General features: G+C 40.4%; 1 protein-coding gene across 1 annotated transcript in view; it reads right to left on the reverse strand.

The window, feature by feature from the left end:
• Positions 1 to 11,073, reverse strand: part of radil2a (Ras association and DIL domains 2a) — a 28,276-nt gene extending 17,203 nt beyond the window's left edge. Inside the window, exons 1-6 of the mRNA XM_070847736.1 lie at positions 10,848 to 11,073; positions 9,428 to 9,766; positions 8,143 to 8,378; positions 5,348 to 5,676; positions 1,927 to 2,622; positions 1,647 to 1,684 (exon numbers count right to left, since the gene is read on the reverse strand). Of these exons, the coding sequence (XP_070703837.1) occupies positions 1,647 to 1,684; positions 1,927 to 2,622; positions 5,348 to 5,676; positions 8,143 to 8,378; positions 9,428 to 9,766; positions 10,848 to 10,975 (1,766 nt within the window). The 5' untranslated portion in view covers positions 10,976 to 11,073. The remainder of the gene's footprint in view (positions 1 to 1,646; positions 1,685 to 1,926; positions 2,623 to 5,347; positions 5,677 to 8,142; positions 8,379 to 9,427; positions 9,767 to 10,847) is intronic.
• Between the last annotated feature and the right edge of the window lie 2,188 nt (positions 11,074 to 13,261).

The following is a 13,261-nucleotide window of genomic DNA, read 5'->3' on the forward strand; positions in this document are numbered from 1 at the left end:
TATTTCTCGGTGTCCTCCATCACTGCCTTTAGATTCTACACGCTAATGTTGGCTATTCAACTATTTTTAGAGTTAACAAAAAATATATTTTGGGGGTCAAGCATTTGCCATCAAGCTCACATCCTTTAGAAAAAACTCCTGCCCTAAATTCAGGAAGCAATTATGGAGATTTTGAAACCCATCTTTTTTTCCCTCTGGCCTTAACTGACTTCTACTTTGATTACTAGTAACCTCAGTTCTGTTGTTATATGAACTTCCTTGATTTTCAAACCTCTGCTCTGTTTTTATATTAACATACTTTGCTGTATTTGTGTGTTTACATGCGAAGCAGCCTTATAGTTGTGTGACTTTGTATTTTAATCTGTAAATTGTAAAGAACCTTGTCTTTGGCTGATACATTTGGCAGATTAAGAAAAAAATTAAATAAATTAAAAAAATACAATAAATTGCAATAATATTAATTGATTAAATGTGCAACAAGTTGTAGTGTCCTGGCTGCTTAGGTGTCATCACGACTTTTTGTGCATACTATCTAAATAGAACAACGATCCCTATGTCCTATTTCCAACATGTTTGTTGTAAGCAATGGAATTTAGTCAGTGGGACTTCAGAATTACTAACATTTGTACAATTTGTGTGATGTAATTTACACCTGCCATTTTAAAACAGAGAGTGTGAAGATGGTAAGATGAACATTTTCAGTTTCATCATCAAAATGGTCTCTGTTTATCCTTGATTAACATATCTGGATTTAAGTTCCTCTGATATTTCTGAACATCAGCAACAATTGAAACAGGAACTTTCCATTCTTAGTAATGAAGTCATTGCTTTTTCTGGTATAGCATTTCAAAATGTCTGCTGTGGAAAAAGGCACCTCTCCTTTTTGCAACAGGAACTGAAATGATTATTTTATGAGATATCTAATTAGTTCGACGCAACAAAAATTTTGATGATCAGTCAGTTGTCATTTTATTAATACCATCAAATGAAAAACTTCAACCAGAGAGAATATGTTATTTATATCTTTTCAATATAATTGTAGTCTGAATACCTTTAGTGATTTTTGGACCTAAAAAAGCTTTGATGGGCAATTTTCACTATTGTTTTATAAGTCGCGATGAAATAATAAATCAAAAAATAGTTGACAGGTTATTTACTAGTTAAGACCATTGTTAGTTGCACCCTTGTGCTTTCTGAAAGTAACACCTCATAACAGCTCTGTCCTTGAAAAATGAATCGCATCTCCCTTTCATTTCCATTGAAGCTGACATGACAAACTTTGATTTAGAGTTTGTCAAACTTGGATAACTTTCTCACCTCCTGAGACACACAAAGTGTACTGTGGTGACACTTGATGATAAAGTAAGTAAACACTGAGCTCATGAGAAAACTCCTCTCTGCCTTCACTTTCTTAGAGAAGAGACTGTGGGAAATTCTCTCTTTGCACAATGTGCATTTAAAAAAACTCATTGTTTTCTGAAGGAGCACATAGTTGTAAAATCAGACTTTAACTCGTCTTTTATTCAGACAGTAAAACTCAGTGTCATATATCATCTCAGGCAGCAGCTGCGGCTCTTCTCTCTGTGGTAGGTCATTGTCATGTATTTCTGGGACATTCTGAAAACACTTGTGGTTTGTCTACTCACGTTTCTGGCTGGATTGCTGCAAGTTGCTTTGTCTTCTCCTGAGAGAGAGAACACATAAAGAAAATATCCATTTCATGCATTCATTACCACCAAACATCAAGCATCGGATGTACGTTACATCCAACCCTGATGGCACATTTGATTGCTGTACATTCTTCATCACACTCAGGGGAATACGGTGCTGGATAAACACTTATTAACACTTTGTTTATTTGAGATTCTCTGACACAAAAGGTGAATTATCTGATGTCAGAAAGAAAGAGCAGAGTTTCATCCTTACCCACATAACAAACTGGATCCGGCTGGATATCCGGAGCAGCAGCTGCCTGAAGTGTGTCAGCTGGAAAGTGGAGGCTGAGTGTTGGATGCACAGGCTCAGCAGGAAAGCAGGCGTCAGCTTTGGTTCATTTCCACTGGGGTCCAACATATCCAATATCTCCTGCAGGACCCTCTCCTCCTGCTCTAGCTCATATCTTACAGAAGCCTCTGTGCCTTCCAGGTCCCTCCAACGAGGTGGTAAAGTCTTCCTCTGGAACCTTTTGATGGCGATAGTGGAGCCACATGATAAACAAGACGATGATGTCTTTGTATCAGAGTTCGGGCAGAGTCTAGTCATCCAAGGAGGAGTCTGGAGCGATCCTGACGTGCTGGTAGGATCCTTAAACATGAACAGGTAGTGCTTCCCCAAGCCAACTAAGTCCCCTGGGTTCAGTTCCACCTCCTCTTTAAGAAGGAGACCATTTCTGGTCACAGGAGCACCGTGGAGGGGCTTCAGCATTGTCAGTGTCTTTCTGTGCTCCCCTGTGGATGTTGGGATGTTAGAGTCCAGCCGTCTGACACAGCAGTGTTGAGGCAACACATCAGGAGCAAAGAGAAGGATGTCGACCTTTAATCTTTCCTCATCTTCTCCATTACAGTGCTCCCTGCAGCAGCCAAAGATGGTCGTGGTCCCACTCATCAGGTAGATCACAAAATCCTGCAAAAGAAGGTTGTTGTTGTTTTTTTATTTGGGGCTGTAACTAACAATCATTTTGGGATTTTTAGATTAATCCATCAATTGTCTGGTGTATCAAATGTCTATTTTCTGTCTTTAAATGTACCGTTTTGTCTGATCAGCAGTCCAAAACCTACAGGTATTCAGTTTACTGTCACATTAGACAAAGAAACACAGCAAAAGAAAAGCAAGCAATTCACAAATTGGAGAATCTAGAACCATCAGCTTTGCCAATTCTGCATGAAAATTGACTTAATTATTGATTAATTATTTATCAAAACAATTTTCCATCGATCAACTACTCAACAAAGCGCTTCAGCTCTAGCTTAATCCCATAATCTTGATGGACAACCTGTTTCCGGTTGAAACCTGCAGAAACTCAATGTGTAGGATAGGATTAGTTTTCTTGTGTAACATTTTGGAAGTGAACCAGCAGCGTACGTGTGAACAGCGGCAGGATCAGATGGTGTAAGAACAACGTGCACTTACAGCGTGAGGCTAGACAGGAAAAGAAGGGCTTATGAGTGACACATCAGTGATGTCCGTGACCTCGGGGTCGCCAAATTAAGACTATTAGTCCTGCAATGATACCGTATCATCTGTGCGGTAAGAGCCAAGCAGTCTGAGAGGCCCGAGGCAAGCAATGCAGTGACATTAGTGTGAAGGTGCTGCTCATACATCATGTGTGGTCTCCTGCATATTTGAAAAGTTTCACAGGTTGCATACAGGTATTAATTGCTACATACGCAAAAGTTCAGTTTGTGCACTCAGTGTCTACGTTATTAGGTACACCTGCACAATCTACAGCAATTCAATGCAATAGCTCTGCCACAATGTCTACCTTAATGAAGTTTATAATGATGACTTTTTGTTTAAATTTTGTAGACTGCTAAATGCTAAAGACAGCATGCTAACATGCTGATGTAGGTAAAATGCTGGCTAAGATTTTCTAATTTGCACTAAAGTACAGCTGAGGTGGAAATGTCAGAGGCTTTGTGGAAATTTGGGAAGAAACCTTGCTCCTAGCATGACTAAAAAAGTAAAAACAGTAACATTGAAAATTATCATAAACATTAAAAAAGGACAATAAACCGTGTTTTTGTTTAGAGCTGCAACGGCTAATTTGTTAGACTCAAAAATATGGTCAATAGAAAATGTGCAAATTCACATTTGCTGATTACAGCTTCTAAGATATGAGAATTTAAAGAGATTAAAGATACATATTTCAATAACAAACCGTAAAGGTGTAAATCGCGGTGCAGCGGCTTTCAGTTCCTGTTATATGACCAGTGACATATCACAGACCAGCCTCGTCCTCTGCTTTGGCTTTAGGTTGACCTCCTGCTGCTGTGTAAGAGTAAGCCTGCTGTGGTGCTACCAGTATCCTGCACAGTCAGCAATCTCCAGCAGCGGGGATAAACAGCATTGCGAGACGGAGCTTGGTGTTCCTGGGAATGGGCTGGGCTGAAGCCACAACCTAGAGATTCAGGCTGTGGCTTTAGCTTTAGGTTTACTGTGAAAAATGAGCTGTGTGATCTGGTGATTTAAACTGCATCACATGTCCACAGGGACGTGCGTTAGGGCCATAGTTTAAAACCCTGATCAAGTATCCTGGTATACAGATTACTGCATACCACTTTAAGTGCCTGCCTCTCACTGAGTTTGTTTATATACTCTTATATCTTCGTGTATTTTATCCTCCTCTACAGTGTGCCTTTGATCAGAGTTGTCTCCTTGATTTCGACGTTCTGAGCAGGTTTTCCCCTGACTGTATGGTGAACTCTCTGTTCCTTGTTCTTTCATTGGGACATGATGACAGACAGCTTGTCCTGTGTGGAAGAAAGAGTCACCTCTGTTTCCCTCTGAGCCTTTACAGGATCTCAGTAGTCCACATCACGACCCCTGAATGGCCTGAATCCATTCTGAGAAATCCACAGTGAAGCCCTGAGTGTTTCCTTCCTCTCTGGCCTGTTATAACCTGTGATACCAAAGCCCTACTCTCTGACTCTGGGCTTTTCTCCATGAGGTTCTTAGTGTAAGACGTTCAATCCAACACTCTCATGTACTTGTTTACACCCTGTTGTCTCTCATGAGCTTGTGTTTGCCTCAGCCTACCTACACACTGCCAGGAGACTCAGTGACCTTGTGCAGTCTTTAATTAAGTCATGGAGTCCTCCCTTCTTCAGGAACAAACTTTCCACAACACAGCAAGAAGTTAGTCTATAGATCAGAGAAAGTATACTGGCAAACGTACATTTAGCAAAACAGAAAGCAAAGAAGAAGCAAAGATTATTTAGCGAGAAAGACAGGGTTTATGGGAAAAGAAATCTTAATTCAGAGAAACAGGAGAGTGCTGATGACCAAAGTCTTGAATCTGTAGCAATTTTTTTTATTTTTGTAGTGCCCAAACATATTAGTTCCAGCTTCTCAAATCTGAATATGTATTGTTTTTTGATCTTCTATTAAAATAAATTGAATATTTTTGAGTTTTGTTGGTCAAACAAAACAAGACACCTGAAGACGTCACTTTCAATATGGTTAAGATTTGATGAACATTTTTCACTATTTTGTGAGATTTTAATTGACCAAATTATTAATTAATTAATAATGAAAATAATAACAATCAGATGAAATGATAATGAATATAATCTTTCTTATCTGTTTAAAGTAATTCTACCAACAACACTTCCCTTCCAATTTCACTCACCTGTCTGTGGCTGTAGCCCTGCAGCAGGAGGAAATATGGGAAGTCAAAGGGTGGGTGAATGGAGTACTGGGTGGTGTTGTCATCACTGCTCTCCGTCTCTTCCTTCTCCATCCCGAGCCGCAGGACCTCCTTGTCGGCCTCAGCCTCGGGATCTTCTCTGAGCGCGCTCTGTTGGGCCCGGCCGGCCTCCTTCCCCATCGCAGACAGATCCATCTCACTCAAACTTCTCCAGATCCCGAGTCCATCCACATCCTCCCCGCTGCCGTCCACAAACAGCGAGGTCACTCTGGAGCGACTCTTCTGCAGCTTACGAGCCTGAGCGTTGATGCCTGGATTGGCAAGAGGACAGTGTGTAAAGGAAATGTCCTAACTGAGTAACTAGTGTCTCCAACAAGCCTGAACTGTACATGTTCTTATTACAATAAGAAAAACAAACTGTAGCATGTTCATGGTAGTGTAGTGCACAGAACAGAGAAAAAAGCACACACAGAAAAGACCACTTAATGTATAGTAAGAGATTATGCTTTTTTTTCCCTTTTTTCACTTTACTGTCAATAGGCCACGTCTTGTCTTTCACACATTAAAAGACGGCAAATCAAGAAAAACCATAAACTAAGGTTCCTCTTAAACAGAATCTAACAATCCAGCACCACCCTCCACATTTAGAAATGCAAGTCCTCATTACTGAGAATTGTCCAAATATGAAAAAAGAAGCCAAAAAACCTTCAAAAATTAGCCAAGTTTTGCCTTAAGATATTCATTTCTCTTAAGGTCAGAATTTTCCAAAACAACAAAACACAATTATTTGCAAAGTATTTCTTGATAAATTGTATCATGTGCTTTGTTATCTAGACACAGATTTATATTAACCTCGATATCTAATATTGATTCATTGGAAGCATGAATCCTTTATTTTTCACATTGCCAAAAAAAGATGCCTAAATGTTCCTTCTTTTCTTTTGCATCTTGGACACTTTGGGTATTTATCTTTCGAAATTGCATGCATCCTTACTGGAGTAAAACAACAACATGTACATTTCAAAATAGTTTCAAACAAAACAAAAAATTAAACACATTAATAAAAAGGTAGATACATTTCCCCATTTATTTAACAAAGAGAAAAACAGAAGAAGCACAACATTTAATGGTGAAAAATCATCTTTTAAAGTGAAACCTATTTTACTAAATGCATAACCAAAAAATGACCAAATTTACCAAAATCCCCCGAAATCACTGTGGTGTAGCCAGCAGACTCCATCATAATGGCTCACTATGCTGGCACCAATTCAAATGAAACATAACCAGAGGAAAGAGAGGAAACATGCGGGGAAAGTGAGATGTGACCACCTCTATCTGATACCAACAGCCGCTCTGTCGGCCTGACGTAACACAAACACTATTCAGCTCATTTGGAGCCATTAAGCACCCTGGAATGTCCACAGAGCCCGGCTTCACCCCCGCAGCTCTGCTGCTCTTATCAGCTGTGGAAATGGGTGTTTTCCACATTGTTCAGCACCAGTGTGACAGTCTGGGCTCAGTGACTAAAAAGCTCACACTGTAGAGGTAAAGGGTTCATCCCCGGTCGGTGAGAGGAGAGGAGGGTGGATCACATATGGGGGGGGCCATAAGAACTGGTGTTTGACTGATATTTACCAATATTTCAGGCTGCAGTCTTTAAACACTAATGTTCTTCTGATCGTGGGAAACTCTTTGAAACAGCATTAAGACCATTATGGGGCGCTAAAAAACTCAAAACCCAGACTGATGAAATTCACTTTAAGGAATAGTTCAGTATTTGGGGAAACATGCTTATAAACAGCTTGCTTGGTTTCTTTCTTTCCAACCAGCACTTTTATAGCTCAGTAATTAACACAATATGTCTCGTTTTAGTTAGGGTCTTTAAAGATCTTTAAAGGTGCTCTAATTTGGAATTTTGTTAAGTTTGGACAGAGGCACACCAGCTGTTTCCCCTTTATTTCAGTTTTTGTGCTGAGCTAAGCTAACTGGAAGTAGCCTCATATTTACTGTAAAGATATGACAGTAGTATTCATCTTCTCATCTTACACAAGGCAAGAAAGAAAAATAAACTTATCTCCCCAAAATAAACCAATAATCACTGTAGTCCTAGTTTAAATGTAGAATTAGCTCTCAAAAGGTTTTTTTTTTTACAGGTTTTATCTTGTTTTTCCGAAGCTGCGATCAAGAGGAAGCTCCAACACATCAGTCGCACCAAGAATAACACTGATTAAAAAGCCAGGGTATTGGTCTAACCCAGAGAGAACCACAACAAACTTGTGCCAAAGTCAACAGGGCTGCACAGTCCCCAGTGTGCAGGAAGTTAGCTCTGATAGAAAGAATAACAGCAGTGAGTGGCCACATTCTGGCCACGACAGGCCCAATGGGAAGAGCTACCCACTGCCTGGATGTTTCAAGGGACCCTAATGGGCCCTTGCAATAAAACAAAGATAAGAGTGGGGCCACACTGACCTCCTCTATCCCTCACTGCAGCTTTTGTTTCCTCCTGACCTCTCTCACATGCCTACCATCTCCCCTGCTCTAGCTGGTGATAAGCTGGACAATGACGGCTGTTAGCCTGCAATAAGAAACAAGGATAATGGCTCCCCATGCCACCACAACAGAGACTGATTGATTGATTGCCCAGGCGTAAGGATGTAAGGGTCACTGACTTGTATCTACATCGCTGAGGATGGTTAGATGTATGCTTTTTATGGAGGGTAGGTGCAACCTTTGGTTTCTGAGGAAGAAACAAAACCTCTGAAGATGTGAGTTTATACCTGCTGTGACTGTGTCTCTGTCCTTTAAGCTTTGCTCTTCAACGCTCATTCGCAGCTGGATTTCAAAACGCCTGGAGAAGCCTTCCTTGGGTTTCCAAAGTGACTGCAGCATGAGAGGCTTCTCGTTGTCCCCAACCACCCGGAAACACTCCCTCTTCCACTGGTTATCTGCGCCTGTCTGGCCAATCACATCACAGAGCACGTAGTCGTTGGCGTCTTCTTTTTCCAGGCAGTACCTGAGCGACAAAGGTAGAAATTTGGACAAGAGAACTACAGGGGGGGAAGTGGGTGTTAAACCCTCTGAATTAAGTCAACTTCCTGTTTTTAGGCCAATATAACTATTGATATGATAACCTGGAGGCCGTACTCTTTTTACCAATGGCTCCTGGATCACAATGTCTGTCAGCCCACCACATTGGTCCAAATTGAAATATATCAACAACTACCAAATTGACTAGAAACAAATTTGGTTCAAACATTCATGTCCTCCTCATTATGAATTGTAACAACTTTGCTTAACTTTTTATTTAGCGCTATTATCAGGTCAAATTGTAAATATTTAGAGCATAAAACCAGTATTTTTAAACCTGGACCCTATCTATACATATTTTTGGTTCAAAATAACTGATAGGTACCATAGCCAGTAACCTCAAATGAACTGCGAACAAGCTTCACTGGCTGTAATGTTATCAGGGTTAAAAATAGCAGGTTTAAAATACTGGAATTATCCTTTCAGTTTACGTTTAAACTAATGACATTCCCATCTGCCTCAGATGTACTTTGTGTTCAGTGCTAAATGGTAAACATTAAACCTGCTTAACATCAGCATGTCAGCATTGTCATTGTGAGCATATTAGCATGCTAACCTTAGCGGCTGCAGACTTTGAGTGTTGTTTTTGATTAACTGATCAGTCATGCAGTTCATAAAATGTAAGAAAATTCTCTTAGAGCTCAAGTGATGTCTTCAAATTGCTTGTTTTTTTTTCCAACCACCTGTCCAACAAATAAACATATTCACTTCACAATCATAAAAAATAGAGAAAAGCAGCAAATCCGAAACGATGGGATTGACAACTTTTGGGTATTTTTTCTTGATAAATGGCTTTAATTGACACCACTAGAATTCTGAATATCAAAAATATCAAAGTATCACAAAATATATAGAGTATATATAGAGTTTTTCCACATTTAAATATCCAAGCTAAAACAACACGTAGCCTGGCTTTTTATACCCCATCTCAAATCCAAAACATGACCCATACACCAGTTTAATAACACCCCTCACCTCTCCAACGCCTCCTTCACCAGTTCCTTTGCGCTGGACTGTGTGGTGGCCAGCACGCTCTTATAGTTGGTCCCTTGACAGATGTCACTGCCGAAGATCTTCAGGATTCCGGGGACAGACATTTGACTGGACAGCTCTGCGGGGTCGTCTGCAGCCTGGAGGTCACTGACCAGGCTCCCACTGCCCAGCGCCTGGCCGCGGCGTCCGTTGTCCCGCAGGTTGGGGCTGTGGTTGAAAACAGTTGAAAGCCTGTTATTGTGGCGGCGGATTTTGCTCTTGGCTGGCTGCCGGACACCCACGCTCTCTGCGGAGCGGACAGTGCTGTCCGAGTTGTTGGACCTGAGGGGGAACAGAGGAGAAAAAGTGAGATAATGTAAAAGCCTAAGCCATGCACAATGGAATAATAAGCCATTCTGCATTTGTAGTTATATGTAGCTTTTTATATCCACGTAGGTCAAACTCTCCTGTCAATCACAGTGTGTGACTGTGCCCAGGGATTTATGGGTAAACAAAAAGATAAACTACCTTCAATATGATCATAGCAAGGTATCATATACACTTACAGATAGATAATAGTTACTTTTTTCCAGCACTTTTTCATTCATATTGAATAATATTCCCTTACAGAATTTTGATATATCTCACATGGGTTTTGCACTATATAAAACATTAATTATGTCATTAATGTGTTTATATTCAAAGGTGAAAAATGATTTTCTTAGTGGATAAACTGGTTTTAGATGGCTTTATCTCCACTACATAGGCCAATGAGCTTTATAAAAGCTGGCAATAACCAGTACCATAAAACCAGTAAAGAAAGATAAAAAATAAGCTTGAATACTCCTAAAATATGCTTGTGCAAAACTTATTCAGTTATTTTTATTTTTCTCCAATTATTTAGCCTCTTATAAAACTTCTCTAATACATGCATTTCTGATGCATATCATAAGGACTACTTTAAATACAGGCTGATCAAAATGGCTCATTTTCCAAGTGTGGTGCGTTTTTGTCACTGATTTATCACTATATCTAGTCACTATTTACACACTTCATTTCAACTTTCTTAGCATTTGTAAGCATTTAACAAACATTTTTCATGTATTTATCAGCAACTATAACCGAATGAAACTGTGTTTTACTATCTAGTCATTCATTATCTGGTTTATACACCTGGGTGACTTACAGGAGTACTACACGAATGTAATGAACGTGTCCTCACTGGAGAGGTTATAACTGCTTTCTATAAAATAACACTTAAACATTTATTTGCATACATATAAGCATATATTTGATTACAACATATATCAGTGTCCTTTTAAGCATGTGTTAATGCATGTTTAGTGCTACTACAGGCTAAATAAGGGGGTCACAGTAAGGTGTTTCCACTGAGGCACGTATTTAAAGGTATGTAAGGACTTACTGGACAGATCCATTGCTGGGTTTCCTCCCAAGTTTGGCCAGGCGCTTCTTTGGAGAGCGAATCAGTAAACCCACTGGGAAGTTCAGGGCTTGTTTATTTACGTGGCTGCTTCTCTCCTCTGAAATCATGATGGTTTTCTATTCACGTAAACACAACAAAACTACTAAAACAGTCGAGATGACCAGAAAGAGCATTATTCGCCGCAAGCTAGCGTAGGTGACGAAAAGCTGTCGGGACGACAGAATAAGTCCACTTCCACTTCCAAAGGAAAGCCTCAAAAATCACAAAATGCGTGTAAATACTCCAACGGTGTGGCTGTATCCATTAGATAAAAGCTGTGAAAGTTATTTCAAAAGTTAACACGGCGAAGAAGATGAATTAACGTTACATTTCCACACAAGTTAGAAGGAAACCAGAAGGGCGCCGGTGGATTCAAACTCCCTAATCAGTTTTCTTGAGGATAAAAGCCAAACTGAAATGACAGTTGAGCAGCAGAAAAAGAAATGAAGACGCTTTCACACACAGTTTGTCCATTTTCTGACGCTGAACGTGCGTCCGAGGACGGCCGGCCCGTTAGGTACTTCCGTGGGCTCCGTTAACTCCGTCGGGGCGTGCGGACTGAAAGAAGAGGGGAGACCTGCTGCTGGAGGCACGAGCTACTACGGCTGACGTCAGGGAGGCGTCACGCGCATGGTCCGCGAGGAGGCGGGACAAATCAAGTGCCCACGCGCAGTTTGCTCATTAACATATTCAATTAAGGGTAATGTGGAAGTATGACGCAAGTGCGAGTACTAAACTGAGGTACTTGTACTTTAATTGGGACTTTCTTTTAAAATATTGTACTTTTTATTTTACTACATTCAATCAATGAATTAATAAAGGCAATAATCTGCATTTAATCCAGAATTAAAATAATCATCACTTGCAGTCCAATGCAAAATAGCTCAAAATGACGTCCACCTCAAGCAAAGGAGTGAAAAGCTGGCCATCATGGGCCTTTTCCAAAGCAGAAATCTGCACAGGTGTTACTAATAACATTAACAATGTCTCTGTCCCAGTAAGCTATCTCAGTGGGCCAGTATACAACATCACCATCACCCTGAAACCATAGCAACTAAATGGAATTCAGCCATCATTCATTACATTATTTATCTGTGCTTTTCCTACTGTGACAAATCAAAACTGTCTTCCCTGAAAAAGGCCCACAGAGAACGGTCAGATGCAATTTCATTTTCAGGTATAATGACACACATTTTCAGGCATTGTCTCCTGAAAGATTCATACCTCTACACTCCTTTGTTTACGTGAAAAGTACCAGAAATAGTTGTGCCAAGAAGGAAAAAAGAGAGCCAGAGAGAGATGTTTAAACTCTGCACACTGTCCAATCACTGTGTCACGTTGGTGTGAATGTAACACAGTCGACTTTGGAAGGTTACAGAAGTGGTCAAACACACCCCTGTAACCTGCTATTTAGACCTGGACAGGATGGGGAAACTCAACCAGACAGTGGCACTTAAACTTAGAGCTAGTGATATTTCTGTGCCAGTCCCTACACACAGACATTCCTTTCACATTACACATAGACACATAAGTTAGTGCAAATATTAAACAATGCTACTGAATGACTTTCTAGCTTTCACCTTCAGTAATACCATGCAGCATTAAAGGTCCCGTATCCTGCTCCCTTTCAAGTTCCTACTTGTATTTGGAGGTCCTACTAGGGCAGGTTTACATTGTTTATTGTTCAAAAAAACACAGTATGGCCTTCGACATCCTTGTGTTACCAGGAGCTGGCGTTACTGAGCAAAAAACAATGGCGGACAGTGAGGTGGATTCAGGAGGTTTTCAGTGGGCAAGGACAGTCGTCCTGCTGAAGGGCTGGAGGATGATCAGCAGATACCCTTATGACATCACAAGAGGAGCCAAATCACAAAAACAGAGGGTGTTCTCGCATTTTTGCTGAAAGATGGGGCAGTAGAAAAAGAGGAAGGTCTTTTCTCATAGTTTGCCGATCTCTAGGCACACCAAGGACACATATTTATGTTGGAAAGACATTTGGTGGAAGAGTGAGAAGGCTGAGGCGAAGATCATTTCATATAAATTCTCATTAAAAAGTCCTGCTGGTTACTGGACGGACACCGCCTGAATCAAAACTGGAAAAAATGGTGAAGGATAAAAACATAAAACAAAACAGGAGACATCAGTGGAGAGCTTTTAACTTAAATTAAGCAGGCTGGTAATAGCAGGACAAAAAGATCGGATACAACGGCAGTGTTAGCAGGTTCATCAGTAGTAGTAGTAGCTGGGTAGGAATAGTACTGTGCAACAGCAACATGAAGCCACAATGTACTCTCTTCAACAGCTCCAACTTGCTGCTTCACTTGTGTCTGAAACATAACAAATGTGAGGTTGTC

Source organism: Pempheris klunzingeri, chromosome 17 (genome assembly GCF_042242105.1).
Source record: "Pempheris klunzingeri isolate RE-2024b chromosome 17, fPemKlu1.hap1, whole genome shotgun sequence".
NCBI classification, from domain to species: domain Eukaryota; kingdom Metazoa; phylum Chordata; class Actinopteri; order Acropomatiformes; family Pempheridae; genus Pempheris; species Pempheris klunzingeri.